Below are 25,768 nucleotides of genomic sequence, written 5' to 3'. Positions count from 1 at the left end.
TATTAATCAGTCCACAGTACCACATATAGGCCAATTCTCAAAAAGTTCGTCTACGTCCTTACATGACTTGCGTCCTGTTAGTATATTACCCTTCATAGTCAAAATCTTAGAAAAGACAGTCGCAAACCAGTTGTGTGAATACTTACACCAAGCTAAATAATACGAAGCCTGCAATCTTGTTTTAGGAATAAGTACTATACGACCGCCTTTGTTCATGTGATCGATGTTATAACAGACGTCAACGACGGCTATTTACACTGATCCCCGGGAGGTTAAAATATAGTAAGGCTAGGTTTTTGAGAAAGAGGGAAGAAGCAGGTATGGCATAATGGATACGCTACCCACCTGATGCGCATGTTAACTGTAGGTACAATTTTGTGTTTAGTTTCAGGGTCGTGTTTAACCACACGTAAAACAAACCAAGCTTCATAGGTAATAATTTTGTGGGGAAAAACAATAGTTGAACTAAAAGAATGAAAAAACAGGTGAAGAATGGTTTTATGGATTTAAGAAACGACATTCTGAGATTGTGCTATGTTCACCAGAACCTATTTCTATAGCGCGAATAATTGGTTAATATTAATTAAAGTTTAAACTAAATACACCCATAAATGATTTGATCCAATGCTTTCAATGTCGTCAGAGGGCACACAAATCTTGCACATTGAATGGGGTACGAGGAAGTTACTTCTGTAATAAATGCTACAATGTATAAATCATATCTATTTTGCCCGTGGGGCAAATCCGCTTTGTCCGGGCAAGTCGGGCAAAATGTATAATCTACAGGGTCTTTACATTCAAAAAGTATATTAAGATATTTTAATGGCGATTTCACATAACCAAAGGTGATTCATAAGTGAAAATGTACATAATGAGAGAAATCTCTAGCTAGCATAATTACATTGTTTTCTCAGCTTTTTCGTAACGCATCCATGTTGCTACTTGCATACAAATGATGCAGTTTATGTGGTTGTTTAACAAAATAACTATCAAAGTTGAAAAGTAACTTGTAAAATGATAATAAAACATCATAAACAAGAATTTTTAAAGAGAATTTTGATGACAAGCGTTATAAATACTCTTAACTAAGAACCGCAAACAAAGGAAATAATTGCTTTTAAGTAGCCAATCAAAGCTTTGATTAATAGGGGAATTGCAGGTATCCGTCTAAAGTTTTTTGATGAATTCTAAAACGTTTTGTGTCGTTTATACTCTTAAGTTTAATTAAAGTTATTAATTTTAATTACAAATTATTAATTTTTATTAAGAAGATCGATTTCACTTTTACTATGCAGGGTTTTAAAAAGTTGCCTCTATTATTATTTTATAATAAAATATATCGAGCAGTGGTAGCGCAGGCAGCGTAGGTTGCGGGTTCGATTCCCGGTACGATTTTGAAAGACACTAATACGTACCAAAGCACTCGCCGTACAAACTTCTGCGAAATAGTAGCAAAATTAAAATGCTGTCGAGGTGTTAACATATTGTTTTTTTTTTAATTATAGCTAGGAATTTTTATTTTGATTACATTGTGCATGGCTGGAATGGTGATAGTTCTCAGTTCTCTTACTTAAACAATTCTGTTTAATTCTAGTTTGGTTACAAGATAGATCTACTATACCTTTGTGTACCTTTCATAAATTAATATTTACACAATCATAATTATAATAATAATTAAAATTATTTTAAATAATAATAATTAAAATTATTTTTTTTCACGCGATGGTAAGTAAAGTATATCTATAACGTAAATCAAACTTATTTTAACTTAAAAAATTGCATCCCTATTATCGTATATAATTTTAGCCATAGGGTGAACAGTGGTTGTAATAAGCCTGTCCCATATATTTCCAATAGGACCGGTTGGAAACCTCCTACATCCAACATCTTCTAATGGTCTTTACAAGGTATGTCCACTATTTCTTATGTCCAAGTAAACTTACAACAACAACTGATCAAGCCCGGGTTTGTTAAAAAAAGTTCGTTCAACAACACAAGCTTTTTGCTAATGGCTTTTACACCATGTCTGTTATACGTTAAGCATTGTTATTGTAGAGGTCTAGAAAAGCTACAAAAACTACAAAGCGCCTTATGTAGTTTGCTAACTTCAACTCAGTGAATCTGTAGGTGGTCAATGGTTAATAGAAGCTTTCAATCATAGATGAATGGTACAGTGTTTTTTTTTTAATTTATCAAAACGAATATCATCCAATTAGTGATTTTAGATACTTCTAGTGATTATTTGTATAACTGAGCATTTTAATCGTTTGTATTAACATGAAAGTAAAGTTTTTGGCAGCTGTAACAATAGTTAGGTACAAATGTGGCCATGCAGTTATCTAATTACGGTTAACCAAGTAGATTAAGTAATGGTCGTTATTTGATTTTCATTACGTAACAAATTAGAGTAACAAATTTTAGAATTTTCACGGCGATTATAATTTTTGTGTGTTGCGGTCGTTGACTTTAAAAAGTATTTACCTCGTTAATTCAGAGCTGTATCCAGTCGAGTGTTTGAACTTGAATAAAGGACTCTATAGCGCTTTGTTAAGTATATTAAGTTTCATTATTCATATTCAAGTGGCAAGTTCAAGTGACACTAGGCGACCATGTTAACAGATAGTCACTGGGGCTTTAAGTTTCTGCAGTGAAGACTACTAACGGGCGTCTACTCACAAGGACTTGATAGAAGCTGACCTTGTTAAGGTTATCGGGCGACGTTGAATAGAGACTTGCATGCTTACGCTAGCCCAGTCCTATTTAAAAACTTATGTCTAGGCATATCCTATAAGTTTTTAAAGCAGTGATGCATAAAAAGTTTATTAAAAATTTAATTTACATTAAATACATTAAATCATACAAAATAAATAAAATTGTGTGAAATTATTTAGCCATTTACTCTAGGTACCCAAACTGGGCAAGGCTTGTATTTTGTAACTAAATTTGAGTTAAGAAATGTTTGGTTTATATTGCTTATTAAGTGTAGACAAAAAAATACCGGGAAAGAAATTAAATGAATAATAGACTAGTAATGAATAAATACAGACAGTGGACACTTTAACAAGTGAAATTTTTTTAATAGACAAGCTAATTATGGTTTTAATATCAACGTAGTCAATACTTTGCAACCAAATCACTAGTGTCTTTGTACTCACATATATTTTGATTTTTTTTTTAATGTAATACATTTATGTAATCTAACAATTTTGTTGTGAATTGCGACATGCATAAAACATTTTTTGTTAACGGTTCCTTGTATTCATCAGACTTAATTATAGTTTGATAATACAGACTTTGTATATTTATAATTGACTAATGTATATTAAGAATACATTTTCAATGAAATCCGTAATAAATCTACTAATAACTCAACATTATATAGAACACTATTCGCTAAGCCTTTGCAAAGGGTTGTGTAAAATATTACTTTGTATCGTTTAGTGTGCTGGAAGCTAAGCTTTAAAAACAATTTCTGTTAAGTAATCTGTCGTAATTTATAAGTCTTTCTAAAATAATTCTTTTTATTGTCGTAAAATATTTCCATTTGTTGTTTAATATTACTAGACAGTGTCGAAAAGAAGTGTATATCTGATTACTATCCGATGACATTTGTTTTTTACGCTGATATTTGCTATTGGCTTTTATACGTCGACCAAATTTATTGTCGTTATACGCTCTTCTATCTGAAACAATAGTCGTAAAGAGAGCCTTTCTTTATCATTAATGTTGCGGATAATTTCGTTTGTCTATGTCGGACTTTATTGCCAGTTTATGAAAGCTCGTAAACTAGGACAATAACCACGAAAATCCTTGCTCGGGATCCTTTGTTTGGAATTCCCAGTAAGTTTTTCGTCTATTATTTAATATCATAGATTTATCAATATGTCACACTAATTCTTAAAATAACAATTTTATTATATTAGCATAGAAAATATTATTTAGTCATTCTCATAGGTATCGCCTTGTTAGAGGTAATGTTACATTTTACTCAACGAGTCCTATATAACGTACAAGGCTTTTTATAGATGTTGATTACGTTACCAAGATTGTGCTACGGTATAGTAGTAGATATTAGCATAACTTAGCAATGTGCTTAATTATTTAAAAATGAAAACAATAATGTTGAATTTCGACGCAGTTTTATTAGATAGAAATATTCCGCGATCTTCGACGAAGCGTGTAAATGCGCTATTATGAGAACGGCAGTGAGATGGCTCCTTCACAATTACTTATGTTTGTAGCGATCGGTTTAGGAATGATGAGATTCGTAGACGACCGAAAAGATGCAAGCATACAGAATAGATGACCGCTAAAGCCTTAAGGCTCTGGAGTGGAGATTACGGACTGGCAAGCGCAATGTAAGACGTCTGCTACAAGGTAGAGAGACGGCCTTGTTGAAGTCGTTGGAACACACCGAACATATGAGTCTAGTGGACGTCAATTTTGGTCGTAAAATTTAATATTAACAACTATAAATATTATTACTTTAAAAATGGTTACAAAATCGACATGTAAATGAAAATGTTTACTCTATGAAGACACTAGCTAATTGACTTAAGAAAACGAATGTGAAACAATTTTAATACGATTTATTACATCATAATAATGTTATGATATTTTGTGAAATCCCCCCTTAGAAAATTAAATAATTAATCATAATAATAAACCTCATTCATTTTAAAACTATTGTTTATTTACTGTAATTGATTGCGAGAGCCACTTTTAACACTAATTATACCAACACTTATTGGGTCCTACTAGAACGTATGGAATATGGTAGTTAGGAAGGAAATACAAATATTTTTAGACAAAAAGGTACGTTGATCATTTCTTTTACAAACGCAAAATACAAAAATTTTTGATCCATAGCTCATCATGTTGTTTAAATTTTTAATGCAAAATATCAAAATGGGTCATTTGACCCGTAATGGTATATTTAGTGTTAAGCATTAGTACCTGTTTCAGGAGATTCCTACTTAAAGATATTTATGTTCAGCATTATCTATTTTACAGATATATAGTTTTAAATATAACTTGAAAATTTGTTTTTTCTAAAATACGTCATGAAGGTATATAAGGTGGAAAATTAAATGTTTGATTGTTTTCTGCACAGATATCTCTGGATACGGATCGCTCTGTTCGAAAGGCAATTGGCGAAGATAATAGAGCACTTGGTAAATAATGCATCGAGGTATTATGAAAGGGATGCTTTGGTCGCGGATCCAGACTTTGGGAGCATACTGAGCTCGTTACTCGTTGGACCTTGTGCGTTGGAATATTCAAAAGCTAAACCTCCCGCGTGCTTTTGGACAGATCCACCGGCTGATGAACTTGTAAGATCTTTTTTATTAAGTCAAACCCTATACACTGTAATTTATAATATTATAGCATTTGATGATTTGTTATCTTCCACTTTCGGTAACCTTGTTTATAAACCTTAAAGTTGTCAAAGAAAATATAAATTAATATAACAAAATTAAAACTGTATGAGAATTATGGTATCGCTTAGTATTTTTTATGATACGGTGATATATGTATATATATATAAACTATTTATATTTATCACGATATCTTTGCAACCATAAGGTTTATAGACTAGGAGTTCTGTGGAAATATTTAGTCCATATAGTCCGAGAAAAATTACATTTTCATACTTATAGTTTTTGAAGGTAAAACTTGTCCGGTTTATTTTTTTGGCGTGTTGGAAACTACTTAGATTTAATTTTTTATATTACATGTATAGGCAAAACAAAGGCTGTGCGAGACATGTAAAACTGGTGGGTGAGTTTAATATAAAGTAATAATGTATTAACGTTAGGTGCAGAGACATCGAATGTCAGCCGGCACTACCACACCACCGTCTGTTCGAAGGCCAATTCTTAATTTCAGAAGAAGTCTAAATGCATCATCGGATGACTCTGGCACTACCAGCACAGGTAATGTTTATTGTACACTTTTATCCATTTCATTACGCAAATATAATATCATGTTGAATGATAGTGGGATTTTCATTGTTTTATTTAGATAGTTGATGTATGCAATATCGCAAAGTGAATAACTAACTAATATAAATAAGTCTGTTTTTGGACAAAAATTGAATGGAGGTTGAATACGCAACATAAAATTTTGTATTAATTTAAAATTTATCGGCTGTAATATGTACGGTGGCTACTAAAAAATTGTAGCCATAAAGGCAGAATAACACATTGTAGATTTAAATCCCAAACTCGTTAACTATAGACTTTTGTTTGAGTTTTATATCTGACGGATTTGTAACTCTTGTTGAGATATTAACTCTGCACTTCTGTCGACCATCATTTCAGTAATTAATTCCGTAACACGAAAATCGGATTAAAGTTGTACCCCGATCAATCATACCGTCAATATCAATTTACATTACCAATTGCCTGAAGATGTATCATTGAAGGTTTAATAATGAACAGCCTCCACAGTTATAAATATTATAAATTATAAATTTATATTATCATAGCTGTTCATGAAATATTATTTACCATAGTTAAGTTTATATACAGCTATATACTCGTTTGTATATATATGTTATTTTATAGTGTAAAAAAGGTGTATATTGAATTTTATTTACTTCTTTAGCTACAGGCAACACAACGGGATCGAGTGCTAAAGATTATGTTGAAAGTTTGCATCAAAATTCTCGGGCGACTTTGCTGTACGGAAAAAACAACGTTCGTGTTCAACCGGTAAGTTATATATGGTTTTTTAAGCTTGATAATATTCATTTTATTAACATCGAGGGCTATAGAAGTCTTATTATAAATATTTTAAAATAAAATTAGCGTATGAGGTGGACAGATGACATTGTCTAGGTCATTGGAAGACGCTGGAAGGAGGCCGCTTGTTATCGACATTACTATAAATATATGGGGAGGCCTTACTTCAGCAGTGGGCGTCTTTATACTGAAATGATGATGGTGATGATGATGAAGAAAATAATTTTTTTTAATTAGGCATACGTTTTTTGCCACATTACCAAAAATAAAAATATAAATGGGACTTCAACCGTTGTAGAAAGACGTAGAGGAGCCGATGCCTGGATACTTGAGCTTACATCAAACAGCGGCCGGCCTTGTTATCAAGTGGACTCCCAATCAACTTATGAACGGTTACGCGGAAAGCGAAGGTGTTGATAAAAGGTACTTGAAACAACCGGCTTATTTTTATAATGGCTTTGTATTTAACGCTTCGTAGACATCTTGTTTGGTGTATTTTTAAATTTTTAAAATCTTTTTTACTCTGTTGTAGCGTATATAAAAAAGTTGTTTTATTTTTTGTGTAAATAAAAGCATAAAATCAGAGTTTAAGTTTTGTTGTTATGGCAAAAGAGAACTTTCGAAAATCTTGCTAATTACCAATAATAGTTTATATTTATTGTGATAAATGATCAGATACAAATATGAGAAATATATATAAAACATTTGCAAGTCTTTCCAATATAAGTGGTCTGAAGTTTTCGATAGGTATATGCTCTATTTTTAGTAAAACAGTTGTAATATAAGATATATTATAACATTGTTTTTTATTAAATGACGCTTGTGATCGTTGCACTGATATTTTAGACTCTGTAATTTAAGCTGAAGTTTCTGATTTTGATTATACAAAATTGCTTTGAAGAATAAGAGTCCAGGAAAAAGGAATAAAATAACTTTTTTTTTTATCTATTCTGTATGTGATTAGTATTGTATTAGTTACTGCTATGACTCTACGTGTAGCGTTTTTTGCGAAAATCACATGTGTATGTTTTATTAGAGATTATAAAATTGCTAGTTTGTGTAGAAGTGTGTGTAGACTGATTTTGTGCAGCTTATGTTCTGTTAGCAGTAGAGTGCATGTTTGTGCGTAGTTTCCGTTGTCATCTAGTGCACGCGTCAGCTTGCCAACACAAGTGCATTCTGTGCAGCGTGGCGGATCTCTGCACTGTGTACAGGAGGCGGTGCGCCGGCCCTTTGTGCATAGATTGGTATGTTGTCTGTATATTTGATATTTTTTAAAGGTTTATCTGCCTGTACTTATATTTTTTAAAATCTTTTATGTTTTATATATTTTGTGTAATTACAGACATAATATTTACAATTATTTATATCATGATTTCAATATTTGGTAAAATATTAGAAATTAAAAAAAACATGGCCTTCCAAATCGAACCCATTTTTCATCTATTGTCAGCCTCAGTCCGTACCGTAATATTTTATAAAAATACTATATTTTAAAATGATTAAGGCCTCCTTCGCATGAACAAGTTTTAACTGACTCAATGTTGAAATGAAAGAAATTGATATCCACGTGTTTAATTCTACATGAAAGCGGTTTAAAACCCCAGAGATTTCCGGTGTTGCGCGGAACGGAACTCCGTGTTTTTATTCTGACGGGAGTTAAAAAACCGTCGGAAACTATTAAAAATCTCATTAGAAAGTTTTAAAAAACGACACAAACTGTTCTATAAATATCTTGAATAATCTAAGGGACAGTATGATTTTATTACCTTTTCCGGGCTTTTCGCAGAACAAATGGTTATTGCCAAGATACACACACCGCAGTAACTCCGAATTACAATGATTTTTTACTGTCACTAGAAACACAAATATTGGACTTGGTAAAAAATCGCCAAAGTTGGATTTTAACGCCATACTTTTTACGTGCTTTTACGAATACTATCCTTTTATCCTTTTATGTGGGGAAATTCCTTTCGTTTACCCACTCTTGTGGTGGCGAGGTTAGATAGTATTGGACTTGTATTGTGAAACCCCATCCATGTTCCTCTAGAAAAGTTATATGGCAGAGCCAGATAAGCGTTTTTAAACATCCGCAACCCCGTCGGTGATGGTCGATAGCAAATCTTTTTGTAAAAAAATTACCAGTAGACATTATTTTTAAAAACAAGAAGAGTCCACAAGAAACTCATTCGTAATCTTTTTGTCGTTAGGGGAAAAATCCATTATCAAGCTTTATTATTACTTCAAAAACTTTAATATTCTATAAGGGTTTTTGGACGACCTTTAATACGCTTCTTGTATTTATTACACGATTATTAATATATAACATGGGGGAGTATTTTGTTATCGTATAAAGTTGCCACCAAAAAAAATTATTAATTTTATAAAGAGTGGATAAAGGTATAACAAACCTATATTTATTTTTAAGGCTGGCCGAACATACTAATTTTTATATATATATATATATATATATATCTTTCTTTATATTCTACGTGAACAGTGGGAATGTTATATAAATCACATAGATTATTCACCGCGAATCTTAATACAAGACTTAAGATAGTAAGTCGCGATACGCAACAACTAAGCCACTACTTAGTTCTGCTTATTTTCTAGGATACCACATAAAATAATTATAACTGGCCAATGTAAAATATTTATTTACACATGTTATGTTTAACGGTGAACTTAATGCCGAAGGCATTCTCTACAAGTTAATCGTTAGGCGGTGCAGAGCTAAATTGATAAAGGTAGGTGCAACAAGTTTATACCATAAAAGAAAAAAGAAAAAAAAATTGAGAGGGAAAATAATCACATAAAAACACATTTTAGTAAGTAATACTAAGAAGTACTACTAACTAAATATATAAATATACCATAATATATAAATATATATATATATATATATATATATATATATATATATACATATATATATATATACATATATATATATATGCATATATATTTATTTAAATATATGGATATACTATTTATATAAATATAATTTCCGTCAGCTTGTGAAGCAACAGCTTATGAACCTTCGTTTTAAATACGCAACGATACCTGATTATCTCAGTAACGAGAGGGGGCGTATTTCAGAGAAGAATATATTGCGAAGAAGAAGTGGATAAATTTGGTACTATGTGGGGGACATCTAAGTAGACGGACGATTGCCCGAGTAGCAAAGTGTATTTTGGTGTGTACTGGCTACGAACTGGAATTGAGATGTAATGTAAAATATCTCACGTGTCATATTTTTTTTAAATAAAAGTAGTTTTAAAGATTTGGATTGGAATTTATTTAAAAAACATCGTAAATTAATTAATGAATTTCAGCGTGTACTGGGCGATGTCGCTGCAGGTGTGTGTGTGGGAGGTGGTGTACGTGCATGTACATCGAGCACAGGCAAGCGACTCGCTCATTCTGGTGGGACAGGATGGAGTACAGCGCCCACCCATTCATTTTCCTAAAGGTAGTTAGTAATAATTAATAACAATTAAGTAAGGCTGAAATCTGTGGAGCTTTGGCCATTACACTTAACATAATTTTGCATAAACGTTCCCCTTTCGCATCCAGATACATATATGAATGTCCTTCTAGAACTCCTATAAAATGATATTGGTAGTAGAGTCAGGGGTTCCTCAATGCATATATTTAAAAGACCCAGAAGAGAGCATTATTTACAAGATATTAACAAATGGGAAGGTCCATTTGTACTCACGAATTCTTGCTGGTTTGCTGTTATATCGGCCTCTTACAGTAACTCCATTTTATTGGAAGCCTACTTGCGAAAATTCAAACCACCGGACTTTAGTAATTGTATTAAGTCCTTTTATAGTTATTTATGTCATCAAGACGCTTTAAGAAGATTACGATTTACGTAGGATTATCGGCGCGAATCCGACATAAGCCTTATGTTGGACCCGTAGCGAAATGGTCGGAAAAAAACATCATTCTCTTGACTAGATAAGTAAAATTCACTGATCTATTGGTACTCGTATTCTTATGTATATGATATTATATCTGAATGTTAAAATGGTAACAGAAGTCCATTGCAACCTTTTATAACACAGTACGGACATAATTAAAATAAATTACCACCATAACAAATTGATTTAATTAATTAAACAAAAATAATATAACCGTGTCACGGTCGTGTTGATTTATTAATTTTCCTTTTTATTTATAATTATTTAATCATTGTATTACTGTTTAGGTGGCCATCTACTTTCGTTCCTGAGTAATTTAGAAACGGGACTGTTACCTCACGGACAGTTGGATCCGCCTCTATGGTCACAAAGAGGGACTGGAAAGGTATCTAACTTAATATGATTTATACTAAATTTAATTTTGTTATTTAAAATTATTTCTTAAACAACTATAAAAAGAGAAATTAGTTTTAGTAGCGACTTACGTATGATAAAGTGTGTAAAATTATAAAATTTTAACTAATTAAAATAGAATAAAAATCCCTAAATTAACACTAAATATAAACTTCTTGAAAAAAAAGAAGGAAAGACTTCCTAGTCGTTTCAAACGGAATATCGTCCGCGTGTACAATTGCAGACATAGAAGTTTTTTTTGATAAAATGTTATAAAGAAAATAACGGTATTGTGTCTCTAACATAAATTTTTACTAATAAGGTGTTTGGGCGCGGAAAAGCACGTCGGCGACCGATGCCGAGCTTATGCGAAAGTGGAGAGACGGAAGAAGCGGAGTGGGAGGAGGTGGCAGGCGATTATGTATTTCGTATTGTTAACAACGCAATTGCCGACAGAGAAGGTGAGTTAGTATATGACGGTAATATCCTATAACAAATGTTTCTTATTATATAAACTTGAACTTCCTATCATAATTTTATCCTTTCTGATGTCATCAGTTATATTTATATTTATGGATTAATTAAAGGAACTAAAGTTAAGATTGGTAGGTGAACTTTTAAAAAATAAAATGGAAATGTTGTGCTGTTATTTAATAAACAAGTACACTGGTATTGGTAAGCCGACTTTTGTAATGATGTTTAACCCACATAATTGTATTTTATTGTTATTTTTATACATTAAAGTTGATGGGACTGTAAAGCAAAAATGTACAAATTATCTCATTGAAAACGGACGTTTATACGTCGCGTGCTTTCTCTTAATGATTTTTCTGTTAACTTTACGTTTTGGCATATTAGAAATCTGATTTTGAATTTGAGATTTCTTTTTGACATTAATTGGTGACTCTTTTTTACATGAGAAAATTCATCGATCCCAAAATTAAGACGGCAAATTTTTTTCAGCCAAAATTAAAATACCTTTTAAAAATAGCATCAACATCTTCAAATTTCTTCTCATTTATTAAAACGCCCAAAAAAATTTGTCTCTTTTATTTTCTTATAAGTGTGGTTGATTGAGCGCTCTAATAACTATGTCTTGTTAATTAAATACTATGTTTAAAGACTGACGTATACTTGACCGAATGTAATAGGAAATTTTGTATAGATAAATTTTTTCTTGATTTCAGCTATGCGACATTCATTACTAGAGCGAGCAGTGCAGTCACCACCGAGAACTCCTCGACGCCCACTTGCCTCTACTTCTACTACTTCATCAGACTCGTCCACAATGTCCGTGGACTGCCCACCCTCTGCTACCATCAATGGACCACCACTTACACCCGCTCCATTGCCTACTATCGAGCAGGTGAGAGTTAATTAGGAGTAAATAGTTCCCCATCCTAACTGAATTAAGACACTATCGTGTGATTTTGTGTGAAATGTGATTTTGTACTTAGTCACGCGGAATAGCACGACGTTTGTTGTCGCTGTGTCTTTACAGTAACATAAGGGATGTTACTGCAAAGAAGACTAAGCTTAATAACTTTTAATACTTGCAGGCTGCTTCAATCGAACTAGTTTGCAGTACGATGCGTCGTCAAATAATCTCACGAGCATTTTATGGCTGGCTGGCATACTGCAGGCACTTATCAACGGTACGAACACATCTCAGCGGTTTGGTGCATCCCAATATTGTACCGAGAGGTATGTTTTGTGAAATGTTTTGAAAGTAACGATTTTAAACTATTTTATTCAACTCGATGTAATTTAGCTTTGGATTTCATTTATATTTTAATCAGTGTTTTCTAGTATTTTCTTTTTTCTAACGATTTTGGGGCTAAGTATATTTTTCAATAAATATTATTTCTTCCTAAATTTTATCTATTTTATAGTTACTGAAAAAAATTAACTAAACGAAGAAACCTCGTAACTTGTTACAAATATAATCTATTATATGTAGTAAAGAACAGATAAGTGAAATTTTTCGTTGTAATTAACTTGTACAGAAAACGCGGAGTCAGGTCTGACGGAAGAGATCTGGCTTTCCATGATGGACGAAAATGGCGCGGTGCACGACCGTGACGAGGTGTACCGGCTCGTGTACTACGGCGGCGTGCAGCAGAACATAAGGCGCGATGTTTGGCCTTACCTCCTTGGATACTACGAGTTGGTATTCCCTCGTATTGTTTTTTGGACATAAATAAATATTAGGAAAAATTATATATTTGCTGACTGCTCATTATATATTTACCACATTTGCAATTCGAAATTGTCTACAAAAGAAGAAAAAAAATCTTTTGGCAAGCCCGCCCATTGTACTTTTTATGACTTTTTATTACTCTTATAATATTAAATAACTAAAGATTGTTTTTAAAAAGGGAAAAACTTCCAATAAAATTCTTTAAAAACATTAAGACACTATTAATCGATTACAAAAACGACAGAAAAGATTACCAAAATCACAGTAACTGATGACTTGTTGATATAAATATAATCTTGCTCTGAACGAAACAATTGATGAAGAATTTTGAAAAATTATTTTATTTTAGATCATTCATTATTTAAAGTAATGACTGTTACAAAAAGAAAAAAAGGTTATTAATGATTTTTTTCTCAGGTTTGGCTCAACAGCGGAACAGAGGAGCGCTCAGGATGTTGCTTATAGACGTCAGTATGAGACCACAATGTCGGAGTGGCTTTGTGTGGAAGCGATCGTAAAGCAGCGCGACCGAGAAGCCACCGCTGCCTCTATAGCACGCCTTACCGAGGCTTCAGGCAGAGTTAAAACTGATGGCGTTGAATCTGGGGAGGTATGTTTTTACGTAAACGAAAGCTATATGTAATATTATCAAGCTAAATGAGCAACAAAACAAAGTTTTAGCTTAACTGAAACACGTTTTTCAGGTATTTGAAGATGATTGTAGTGTAATATCGGACAATCCGCCAATAGTGTCACCTGAGCCGAGTGAAAGAGAACAACAGAAACCTGAAAGTAAACCTGTGCTCTCTAGAGCGCCGAGCATAGACGAAGTAGATAACATCGAAATGGATTCTGAGGAAAAAGAAAAGGATGATTCTAAAGTAAATGGAGAGACTGAGACGGACGATAATAGGGAGCATGTAGATATAGACAGTCTTACCGATATTGATGACGACGAAGTATATGTTAAAAGTGTTGTAGAAAATCCTGATATGCGCCGTGAAAGCATAGCGGAAATCAAAAGATTGGCAGAAGGCATAGTTCAGAAGGGAGACGGCAGGGGATTATTATGCAGTGTTGATAGTGGAAACATGACTATAAATGGTAATGACCTTAAGGCATCCATGGATGAAAGCCAACCGCCACACCAACAACACACTAGTGTAATTATCACAAATCCCTCTGTAGATTTAGCGCCGTCAGGATCTCCAGCATCAGGGGGCACTACAGGTATAACAAGTTTATAAAAGTTTTTTTTTTCGTTATCATTAATTTCCATCTTTAAAGTTTATTTATTTCTATTATTATTTTTCCTCCTTAAAGTATATTTAAGATGTACCATTCGTGTTGACAAATAATTTGTAATGAATAAAGATTTGAAGCGTCAAAACTTAGTACGATGGTAATTTTTTGTTTTAAAGCCAATGTTAGCCCTGCTCGGAGTCCATTGGGTGTGGTTCGTGAAGAATCTCAGTCAGCTGGGGCGTCTTTTGACACATTGGAACCCAGTGGTGACGGGAGGCCAGATAACCGTTCAAACTGCGTATCACCAGCTAGTTCTAATGGTGGTGTTTATTCTGTAAGTATTGGCTTTGGTATTTGGTTCTTTAAACTTGTTTTATACTCTGTTGTAGTTACTTAAGTATGTAAATGTATCTTTAAAATTGCTATTGTTTTAGAACGAACTGGTGGAGAGCTTTGCTTTGAATTTACACAGGATAGAGAAAGATGTACAAAGATGCGATCGCAATTATCCGTTTTTCACAGACGAGAATTTGGACAAACTAAGAAACATTATGTGCACGTAAGTTTTTGTTCTAAATTTTATAGCCAACAATGCGCTTAAGAAATTTAATACATATGAGTCGTGCCTTGTTCTGTTTACATTGCCTTGTAGTTCTAAAATCAAACAATAAGTTCCAAGTAAGTACCCAAAAATGGTATTGGGTATTAACTTAAATTATTCGTTGTTTACTTATGTTGAAGGACTTCGTTTCAACTTTGAAATACTTATTCTTATGTTATTGTTTTGATTAACATAGTAATAGATTTTTTCACATTAACCTTCATTTTGTTAAAAAATAACAAACTTAAAAATAATTTGTTTTTTCTTTATAAATAATGTTCGAAGAGGTCGGCGAAATTGTCATAAAAGAGAGCTAAACATCGGAGTTATGAAATTGAAATGAATATGAAAAGACCTTTCGACCTTTCATCAACCTTTTGTTCTATGTATAAATAACCTAAAGATAATATATATTTGAAAATATCCAAATAGTGCCTTGTATAAAATTTATATTCTGTGGCAAAGTTCCTCACATTGGCGCAGCTTCAAAACTTTACATTTCACTTTTACGTTTTTGAAATCTGCTTTTAATATTTTGGCAGAGAGCCACAAAAATTGATTGACTGATATATATTGACAATAATATTAAGAATACATACGGTATTGCAGTTACGTTTGGGAACACCTGGAGACGGGATACATGCAGGGCATGTGTGACTTGGTTGCGCCGCTGCTGGTGACGATGCGTGAGGAGGCCGCTGCGCACGCGCTTTTTGCTCGTCTAATGCAGCGAGCTCGCGATAACTTCCCCACTGGGCAAGCCATGGACGCGCACTTTGCCGATATGCGGTAAGTACACACAGTTACATAACATCTAATATACAGCTTCAGAAAAGACGCTATCGTGTCGGAATTTATTTTATATTACAATAGATACTTCAAAATCTATGCAATTATTTTCCTTGTTATTATTTTAACCAACAGAATAATTGTAAAACAGTTAACATTGCATGCAAGCTATCGCCAACACGACAAAAACAGAAATTGTATCGACATTTACTAAAATCGTTCTAAAAGTTGTTCATCTAAATTATAATTTTTGAGAGTATTGAAGCATATTATTGAAATAAAAAAAATGTAATTCTGAAGAATTTCTCGTGTGAAGCAGTGTAGTATAAAGCTTGTATATGAATAGCTTTAACTAGTGTACTGAGGTTATTTTGTAATAATTAAATAGTACGTTGTAAGATCAACGTGCGTTTGGAACTCACTATTTTAAATTGTAGGATGTCATTATAAGAGAAAACAATTTCATACTAGGCACAATTAAATCTCTTCTAGCTTTTTCTCATAACGTTTACTGGTGATCATAGTATATGATCTAAATTGGATAGTGATCATCATCATTACGTCCGTTGCAAGGTATAGGTCTCCCACAAAGAATGTATTGATGACTGGTATTATGTTATCCGCAATAATTATAATGATATAAATAAAAAAAAACTTGGATTTCAGGTCATTGATACAGATTCTAGACTGCGAGCTGTACGAACTAATGCATGCCCACGGCGACTACACTCACTTCTACTTCTGTTACCGTTGGTTCCTGCTAGACTTCAAGCGAGAGCTGCTCTACCAAGATGTGAGACATATTCTGTACTTTTACTAACACTTCTTATTTCTTTATTACTCATAATAACAATACCATAGAAACAATTATAAGTGTAATAGATTTATACAGGGAGATTTTGCATTAGTACTAAGTTTCGTTTTAGACTATTAGTGCAAAGAAGTCGAATATTGACAGAATTAAACATGATAATTCCAACATGCTTACAAATATTAATGAAAATAATTTAGAGGTTTAAATTTTGAACTAAAAAAAGAGTATGCACTGCAATATACAAGGATAAATATTGCTAATGAAACAACACCTTGAAATAAATAAAATTTCAATCCTTGTTCACAAAGACATATGAATCATCTTCTTTTATTTCATCCAGTTGATTTGAAAGAGAATGTGCATAAATTTATTTTATTTTTATCAATCACTAGGTATTTTCGGCATGGGAGTTAATATGGGCAGCCCGCTACGTCGCATCCGAGCATATGGTTCTGTTCATAGCACTGGCGCTATTAGAGACGTACCGCGATGTCATACTCGCAAACACAATGGACTTCACTGACATCATCAAGTTCTTTAACGGTGAGAGTGTTTAAATATTGTTTTTTTTTTAAATAAAGAAGACTTGCAGTTGGCGTTTGTTGGCCTAAAAAAAGAAGACGAAGGATGCTCTTTAGATCTTTATTTGTATATTTATTATTAAGCTCGTCTTATTAACATTTTTAGTAATAGCATGGATATTTTGCATATTAAGAAATTTGCTGACTATCATAAATTATTGTCTTGGAGCAATTCAGTAGAAAAAATAGGTAATTTAAATGTTTTTCAGAGTTATTAGTTTATTTATTGATTTAATATATTAATAATAATCAACGACCAAAGTATAAATCATTTTTAGTTCAATGCAGGACTTAGTCAGCATTTTTTGTTGATTGGCATCAAACATTATAATGTGACAAGTATTTTATTTACTCTGTGGTTTATGTATGAAAAGAAGTCTCATTATTACTATTTAATTTTTTTATCAGAACATCCACATGCCTTGACAAAAACTTGAAAATAAATTAGGGGAACCGTTATAGAGTTTAGTCCAAATTTTTCTGTTAATTTTGGTGTTTTGATATTAACAAACACATTTAGCGTTTCATCTTTATTTACATATACATTTTGTTACAGAAATGGCGGAACGTCATGACGCTGCGGCGGTGTTGTCACTTGCAAGAGATTTAGTGTTACAAGTTCAAACATTGATCGAGAATAAATAATAATTACCATTTATTTTATATCAATAGAACATATACATGTATAGGATTTAAAAAAATATATCCTGTGGATCACCACATTCATGCGCTCTCTACCTTGGCCTCGCATGGTCTGATACGCCGGGTAAACCTAATAATTACTTATTCTAGTTACAATGCCCTCTTACTGGAATACAATGATGTTTTCACACTACTATTTTACGGCAAATCTAGGTGCAATAGTAAAGTACTCGGCATTTAATTTGCATTTAGAAGTATAGAGGTTCTATATCTAGAGTGAAATAAAAAAAAAACTAATGCCCAAAGTAAACCGCATGGCTATTCCATACTTGTATTAAAGTTGATATGGTCTCGGATGAAGTAAATTCTGTTAGTCTATGCAGCTTCATCGGTCGTTGGTGGAACAGAGTGGTCCGCGCGAACTTATCACTAATGTTAATTAACTTACATAGCTAATTATACACCCGCGGAAGTAATATCACAAATGGTTCCGACATGCAACATTTGCACGGCGTATGAATAGTGCATTTTGCCGATGTTCTGCAGTGGCAGTGTTCCTGAAGGGTACCCGCGAAGAACGCGAGTCAAATAAGATCTTCTTTTCTTCGCTCAAAGCGTTCATCTAGCTTCTATCTGTTCTATATATCTAACTGTTGCACCTACATGAACTACGAGTATGAGTATAGCATTGTCATTACCGCATAGTACTCCAACAGCTAAGTATATATATATATATATATATATATATATATATATATATAGAATATTTAAGACAGGCGTGAGATAATTTCGACGTGCCAATTGAAATGTCGGGTACACTACTTATACTAAGACGGCGTTAAATAAGGCACCAGCCACCAGCAGTAGATAGTGACTTTAACGTAATTTAAACTAGTTTAATGTCACAGTTAATATTCGAATGAATTCCTTTCATATGAAGCTAGGTTTCTTTACGGAGTGAATTTTGCTGGAAACATAACTAAGAGCGCTGTGTCCAGTATATTTCACTGTCTCTAAAAAAGCTTAGCTTTAGTAAATAAACTAGAATGTCTGATGTTAAGACCATAAATAGAAGATACATAAATAATATTTTTGTCGTGTTTCCTACTAGCATAATTATTTTTAACCAGAACTATTATTGTAAGCGTAATGGCTACAAAAGTTCTATAAATATACATTAATTAAAAAATATAAAGATCGATTCATTGTACCGCATAGTTTTGAAAGAATAAAATTACCTCAAATTGAATATATTTTCCAACCGACGCCTTTGCTGATTTAGTTTGCTATAGTATCTTTTTTTGTAACCGGAGCTTAAAATAACTTTATTAACTTGCAGATAATAATAACAATATCAGTTTGATTTTAAATATTAATATTACACATATTTTAATATGAACTGATAACGTTATGTCTTATTTATATAAATGTAATGAATAAACCTCGATAATTTTGGGGCAGTGATGTCAAAATAGGGAGTGGGAAAAAAAGTGGGAGCAATCGTCAGTTTGAAATGTATTTTGAGTAATTGTTATTTATATCAGCAGTCCTAGCCCAAGCGGTAAAAGGCTGAGACTTTGAAGCGATCGATTCCCACGATACAATCTTGTATAATTTGCACTATGTGTATTAATTATATAGGATTGCCATTGCACACAAACAAATTTCCTGAGGATGAGCAGTAGCGTCCTCTGCGTACCAAAATACTACTCTGCAATCGCCAACCCGACTGAAAAACGAGGCGATTATTGTACATCCCGCCATCGATATCTTGGGGGGGGGGGGCTATTCTTTGAACCATAAGATGTCCACTGCTGGCATGGGCTCTCCATTGTACTTTTTTGTGCATTATACTTTTATTACACTGTTTGAAAGCGGCTTACATCCAGTAATCTCCGATGAGTCTAACAAGTACATCTCATCATCATCCACTTTATGAGTGCACGTGCTAAATTACGTTTATTGGGATTGCTAATAAACTTACAATAAATGTCATTTTTATTGTTCCCATACTCTTCTATTTTGGCCCTTGGGACATTGCTGCTCTGAAATAATAAGGTCTATTAGTGAAAGGATGATCAAAATATATTATCGCTTAGGTTGTATTTAAAAACATCATTCGTACAATTACATGTATTGTACATGTATTTTGCGTCGTATAGATGTAATGTATTTATAAACTCAACTTAGAGTTCAAATTAGTCAATGTGTAAATGCATTATGTCGTACATTACACATGGTATGTACCGTGACAATTATGTAGATGATTGCTACAGACATTATCACCCAAGTAAACTTGCATATACATATAAAAGTACCGGCAATCGAATACTAGAGATGCAGTAAGGAATTAAACTCTATTAAACTTTCCTAAATATATTATAATAAAAAATGAATATTTTAATAGTATTTTATACAAATTGCATATTTACTATTTATATTATATCGATCTATTTACATTTAATTACATTTTTAAAGGTATTTTCTTTTTATTTATATTAATTATCACAGTCGAAGTCCAGATAGGTGAAATTGTACTACAGAAATAATGTAATTCATAATTGTTTACGCAATTTAGAACGAATGATACATAATTAAAATTTTCCGCAGCTAAGAAGCCTAGATAGATTAAAATTTTAGACGGATAGATTTTTGCTAAAGATGGTTTTGATAAATTAATATTGATTCGATGTTTATGATAATCAATATTTAATTTTTCTTTAGATATATACACATTTTTTGATTATAAACAATAATTTAATAATTTAGACATTTCTTCACTAAATAACTTTAACTTTGGTCAAATTATATCATTAATACTTTCTTCGTGGGCCGTTTTAAAATTTATTTCTTAAATTACGATTTTTTTAAATTACGTTATTATATAATGTAATTAAAGTAATAATAAGTAACCCTTTGAGTTAGTAAAGCGAACTTATTTTCTGAAATTCTACAAAGGTTCTTTCTACAAATTTCATATTTATTAAAAGTCCGTTAATGGAGTAAAATGTGCGACTTTGTTTCAGAATCGACAGAATTGTTGACGTAATTGATAAATTTTTCTTCAGTTATTGTTTTTTTTTTTTTTAATTTTAATGTATTTTGTTTTTCTAACAGCCAACGACAACTAAGGTGTCTATAATACGATTGTGTTTTGCATTACGAATAATTATCCTTTGGATCAAATTACATATACATAATTTTACATTTGTGAAATATTACAGTGTACCTATGTAATCCATTTATTTATTAAATTTATTATGAAGGGATTCTTAAGTAGCATATCAGAATTGGACCAGAATGTTCATGACAAGAATAGCTACATGCTTAGATAGATAAAACTTTCGTACAGATGGCATGTAAAACATATTTTACTTCATAACTAATAATAAATGTTATTGCAGTTTTTAATTTTATAAATGTTTAAATTTATCTACTTTTTACTATTACGGCGAAAAGCATAAATTTATTAGTAAATTGTGTATCTGTTAATTAATGTAGTTATACAAAATTACGGACTGTTAAGGTTATCAGATCTGTCTTTATTTGAAAGCTTCAACGGTAACAGATGTAACATCACCGTAAATGTTTTTCGTACGTATTATTTTAAATTTATTAACATATCGTGGAATATTTACAAATAGTTATGAATAAAAAAGACATTGTAACGTACAAATTAGTCAAAAAATGTTTTTTTTTGATAATGTGCTTGTTCATGAACAATGCGATTTGAATTTTTTTCGCAGCTTTCAAAGTACGGTAACCAAACTTTTCGACTAAAAGTCAAACATCGGTGGATTGTCTGGGTAAAGTAAAATGAATTAGTAAAAGTATTAGTAAAAAAATGATAATTAATATAGTAATACAAATTAACGGATTGTTAAGACTTTCGCCTTCAGATCTGTTCTTATTTGAAGCTACAGTAGGAAGTAGTTTTTCAAAACGAAAATGATTTAATTTTGGCTTATCAATCCGTTAACTTGTAACCCCTTATATATACTATCTTGTATTGACCTCCTAGAATAAGCTGGTTTCTCAAAAGTCTATTACTCAATAGAATTGCAAATAATTACACGTTATCCAGCGCTATTCTCTGCCGGGGAAGTACTCGTCGCCGTCAACACGGTCATGTGGTTTAAACACGTGCCGTTTAGCACTCGATTATAAGTTGCACACACTGCGACGCTCGTGTGAACTCACATCGAATTTCCGGTTTATGAATGGCGAACGCAAATATTACGTATATCATTAAATCGCGGCTCCATAATTTAATTTTTTGTCTATAACTTAAGTTAAAATGTTTGTCCCGTCGTACTTCAAATTTCACTTTAAAGACTCGACATTTTATTAAAATCGTGTTTTTAACAAACTAATATTTAGACTATCAAGTAATTAACATAACAACTAAATAAATAATGATAAAATACAATCTATTTCAGTATCAGTATTGATTATACTTCAAGGAGTTTTGGCTATAATTACATCAACAATTCCATAGGTACATAGAAAAATATCCGTGTATAATATAGCTTCCAGATTCAAATGTATGTGATAAACGTTTTTTTTATTTGAATGTTTACTAGAGTACTATAAAATCGTGTAATTATTATTAGTAGTGGTATTTTTTTAAATAAAAATGCTTCATATAATAAATGGAGAACAAATTTAAATCTATAGTTTTAGGAGACCGATGTCGCGGTTTAAGCTTACGTAGAGAAATGTATTTTTAAGTTACGATATCTAAACCCGTGGATTTAAGCAACTTGTTGTGTGGCCTGTATTTCTTATTCTATTTATTTTTAACGAATAAATTTAGGGGCGTCTCCAGACGTAATATTTTTATTATTAAGGCTTTTTAGATGTTACGTGTATTAACTTCTGCCTTATCAAATAAATTATTCCAGAAGCTCGGAACGTCTACCGTAATGTGAAAAGGTATTTATCGAAAATTACAAGCCAAGCTTAATAACAGTGTTTAAAACACGCATCAGTGTCAAATGTAACTAAAATGAACAGATCTTAAATATATCGAGATGTTTTTTAATTCAATATATGTAAAAACTATGTATCGATTGATTTATAATATTTCGCACTTGTTAATTAAGAGATGTTTTTAAATAAAATTATTTGTGGAAATCGATGTACAGCTATGTTTTATTTTATTGCTACTGCTACCTGTTTTTGTACTTACATATGTAATAACTTTGTTCATTTCATAGTATTGGTAAGTAAAACATAAATTGCAGCAATGTTTTTTTTAATACATTTGGTGTTCTTATAAGTCGTCCGCTCATGTTAAACTTTATGGAGTGCCTGCACCAGCGTGGCGTCCAAGTCTTAGTTTTCTTTTATGCCTTTTGTTTTTAAGGCTTCAGCCTAATCATCATTGATAGGCCTCAATCATAATTGTTCAATATCATTTACCGAACTCTTTGTACTGCATCCAATGTCGGATGCTGGTTATGGAAATGGAGGATCGAAGTTAATACTACCTCATTGATCGTCGTTTACTCAATATTTCCATGTAATAAAGACACTTAGGTGTACTCATTAAAAGATGATTTAGGTTTCATTCTTTAGAGCAGGCCTATGCCTTGCAGTAGCCGTCCAGCGAATGGATAAATGAATGAATGAGTTCTACCAAGCTACTCTACTCTACTTGCAATCCACAATACTGCCATTGCATTAGTTATATTCTAATCATAAAAAAGATGAATCTAAAGGTTGGAAATGAATTGTTTTATTACCGTATTAAGCATATTGTAAACGTGAACACAAAAACCTCTGAAACTCCCAGCTTTAAGTTGAAGTATGTTATTACACGGGAAGCTTAACATAATTTTTGTTTATATTTACTTGGGCTCTTCTAGCATTCTATATATGACGTCAACAAGTGGTTACTGTACGATCCCATATAGATAATAATTTTAGATAATGAATATGCAGTATAAATTTTCTTTTTATTACATAAAAAAAATATTATTTATCATGTGTTTTAATGTAACTAAAAAGTGTAATATATAAAAAATTATAATAAAAACTACAATGCAATATACAGTTGTGTTAATTTATTCTTGGCAATATATCAGTCAATTTTTCGATCAGTATTTCATGAAGATATAATTTTTAGTAATATATATATTAATGTTTTATTTTGTAACTATAATATGTATGTACAGTGGATAACATATTATTATTTGTAATATTTATTCATAGAACTATGTTGCTTGACCGTCAACAATAAAAATACCACATGTTCACTACTTAATTAATTTTTCTAAAACGTTCCGGCTAAATTGTTTTATTACGTAATCCGAAATGTATTTCGTTTGCGGTTATTTCTACGATACCGGACCTCTTGAAATCATACGGATGAAATAAATCAAAATAGATAAATATATTGATTATCTTAGATAAGGTAACGTTAGCAGTTTCAACTGGTTTGGAAGTATTGGTTGCTAGTTGTGTAAATGGAGTGGCATGTGCTTTTAAATAGGAGAAACAAGATTCTACTAAATTAAAATTTGAGGGCCATGATGACATCTTTTTTGTGCGTAATTTTAATACCCATAATTTTTAAATAAATATGTCAATTACCAAGGTTTTTTTTAATTGATTTTAAAGTAGTAAAGAATTCATTGCTTGATATTTGAATGAAAAGAAAGTTATCGCAAATTACTACAATTTATATAGTATTGAAGTGAAATTTCATAATAATCACAACATTTCCGACTTTAAACAAGGAAAGTTTAGATTTGGGAAAAAGTAGATATATCAAATTTGTTAACGATAAAAATACTAATGTTTGGCGCTAGTGTAAATCACGAAAATTTACATATTAAACATGTTATGATAAAGTATTTAATAAAATTTAAAAATTCAAATTCTAATAAATCAATAAGAACAAAGTTTAACTTGATTATTAATTCTTCTTTGGACTATTTATCTCTTGCATAAAGTGATATAAGCTATATAAGCTTCATTTCACTCCGTGTAGAAGTCAAGTCTAAAGCTCTGGTAATCTTACCCAAAAATTTTATGCAAGTGATAAATAGTCTAAATAAGAATTAACAATCAATGAAATTTTTGTTCTCCAATCTTTAAAGTTTATTAAATCTCATAACAGAGTAAACTATATGCTCACCTGTAAAACCTGCCAATACGGTTACAGGCAGGTAATAAGAAGTAAGCAATTTAGTATGCTTAATCGATAAGTAATCGAGTAAGCATTGTTAATAACCACGTACAAAATTAACATTTATGATGATCTTTAAAACACTCATTATTTGAACATCGTCACCAGACTTTACAGAGATATACGATAAATAAAAAGAAGGTTATTTGTTTCAGTATTTATTAAAAAGTACGCAGTGTGGTCAATATTTTTATACAGTTTTAACAGTTTAATCCCAGGCTCCTTCTCCGAGGCCCATGCGCCTGGTCATTTTTATGAGCATCCTACCAAGTGATATAAGAGCCATCTTTTACTCCAGTGAAACATCTGATACCGATACTGGAAGAACCCGAAAACTTAGTTAACAAATAGCATGATTGGACTAATCATTAAACTAAAGAATTTTTTTACAAAAAAGTTATTATAAATAAAAATACAATGGACACAAACAGATACTTAGTATTGATTCGAAATCATTAAATATTAGTATCAGATAACTTTCAAATATATATTTTTTTATGTAGGAAAAGAGATATAGGAAAAAATGACAAACATAACAATAACCAACAGTAAGTCGTTAATAACGATTTGATGTATATTTTTCAATAGTAAACGTTAATCTTATATTGATTCTCGTAGAAAACCACCGAG

The 25,768-nt window shown here is 31.8% G+C and overlaps 1 protein-coding gene across 1 annotated transcript in view; it reads left to right on the top strand.

Annotated features, from left to right (window-relative positions):
• Positions 1–18,292, top strand: part of LOC137924203 (small G protein signaling modulator 2-like) — a 61,982-nt gene extending 43,690 nt beyond the window's left edge. Inside the window, exons 5-23 of the mRNA XM_068767572.1 lie at positions 5,114–5,333; positions 5,819–5,936; positions 6,610–6,716; positions 7,045–7,169; positions 7,877–7,993; positions 10,085–10,221; positions 10,966–11,063; positions 11,394–11,532; positions 12,259–12,437; positions 12,631–12,775; positions 13,078–13,237; positions 13,689–13,881; positions 13,976–14,501; positions 14,693–14,850; positions 14,951–15,075; positions 15,727–15,906; positions 16,573–16,699; positions 17,113–17,263; positions 17,858–18,292. Coding sequence (XP_068623673.1) covers positions 5,114–5,333; positions 5,819–5,936; positions 6,610–6,716; positions 7,045–7,169; positions 7,877–7,993; positions 10,085–10,221; positions 10,966–11,063; positions 11,394–11,532; positions 12,259–12,437; positions 12,631–12,775; positions 13,078–13,237; positions 13,689–13,881; positions 13,976–14,501; positions 14,693–14,850; positions 14,951–15,075; positions 15,727–15,906; positions 16,573–16,699; positions 17,113–17,263; positions 17,858–17,946 — 3,094 coding nt within the window. The 3' untranslated portion in view covers positions 17,947–18,292. The remainder of the gene's footprint in view (positions 1–5,113; positions 5,334–5,818; positions 5,937–6,609; positions 6,717–7,044; positions 7,170–7,876; positions 7,994–10,084; positions 10,222–10,965; positions 11,064–11,393; positions 11,533–12,258; positions 12,438–12,630; positions 12,776–13,077; positions 13,238–13,688; positions 13,882–13,975; positions 14,502–14,692; positions 14,851–14,950; positions 15,076–15,726; positions 15,907–16,572; positions 16,700–17,112; positions 17,264–17,857) is intronic.
• The last annotated feature ends 7,476 nt before the right edge of the window (positions 18,293–25,768 follow it).

This window comes from Battus philenor, unplaced genomic scaffold, assembly GCF_028537555.1.
Source record: "Battus philenor isolate CCGP_79_NKW_IND1 unplaced genomic scaffold, ilBatPhil1.0.hap1 SCAF_23, whole genome shotgun sequence".
Classification (NCBI taxonomy): Eukaryota; Metazoa; Arthropoda; class Insecta; order Lepidoptera; family Papilionidae; genus Battus; species Battus philenor.
This window is presented reverse-complemented; position numbering and strand designations above follow the sequence as displayed.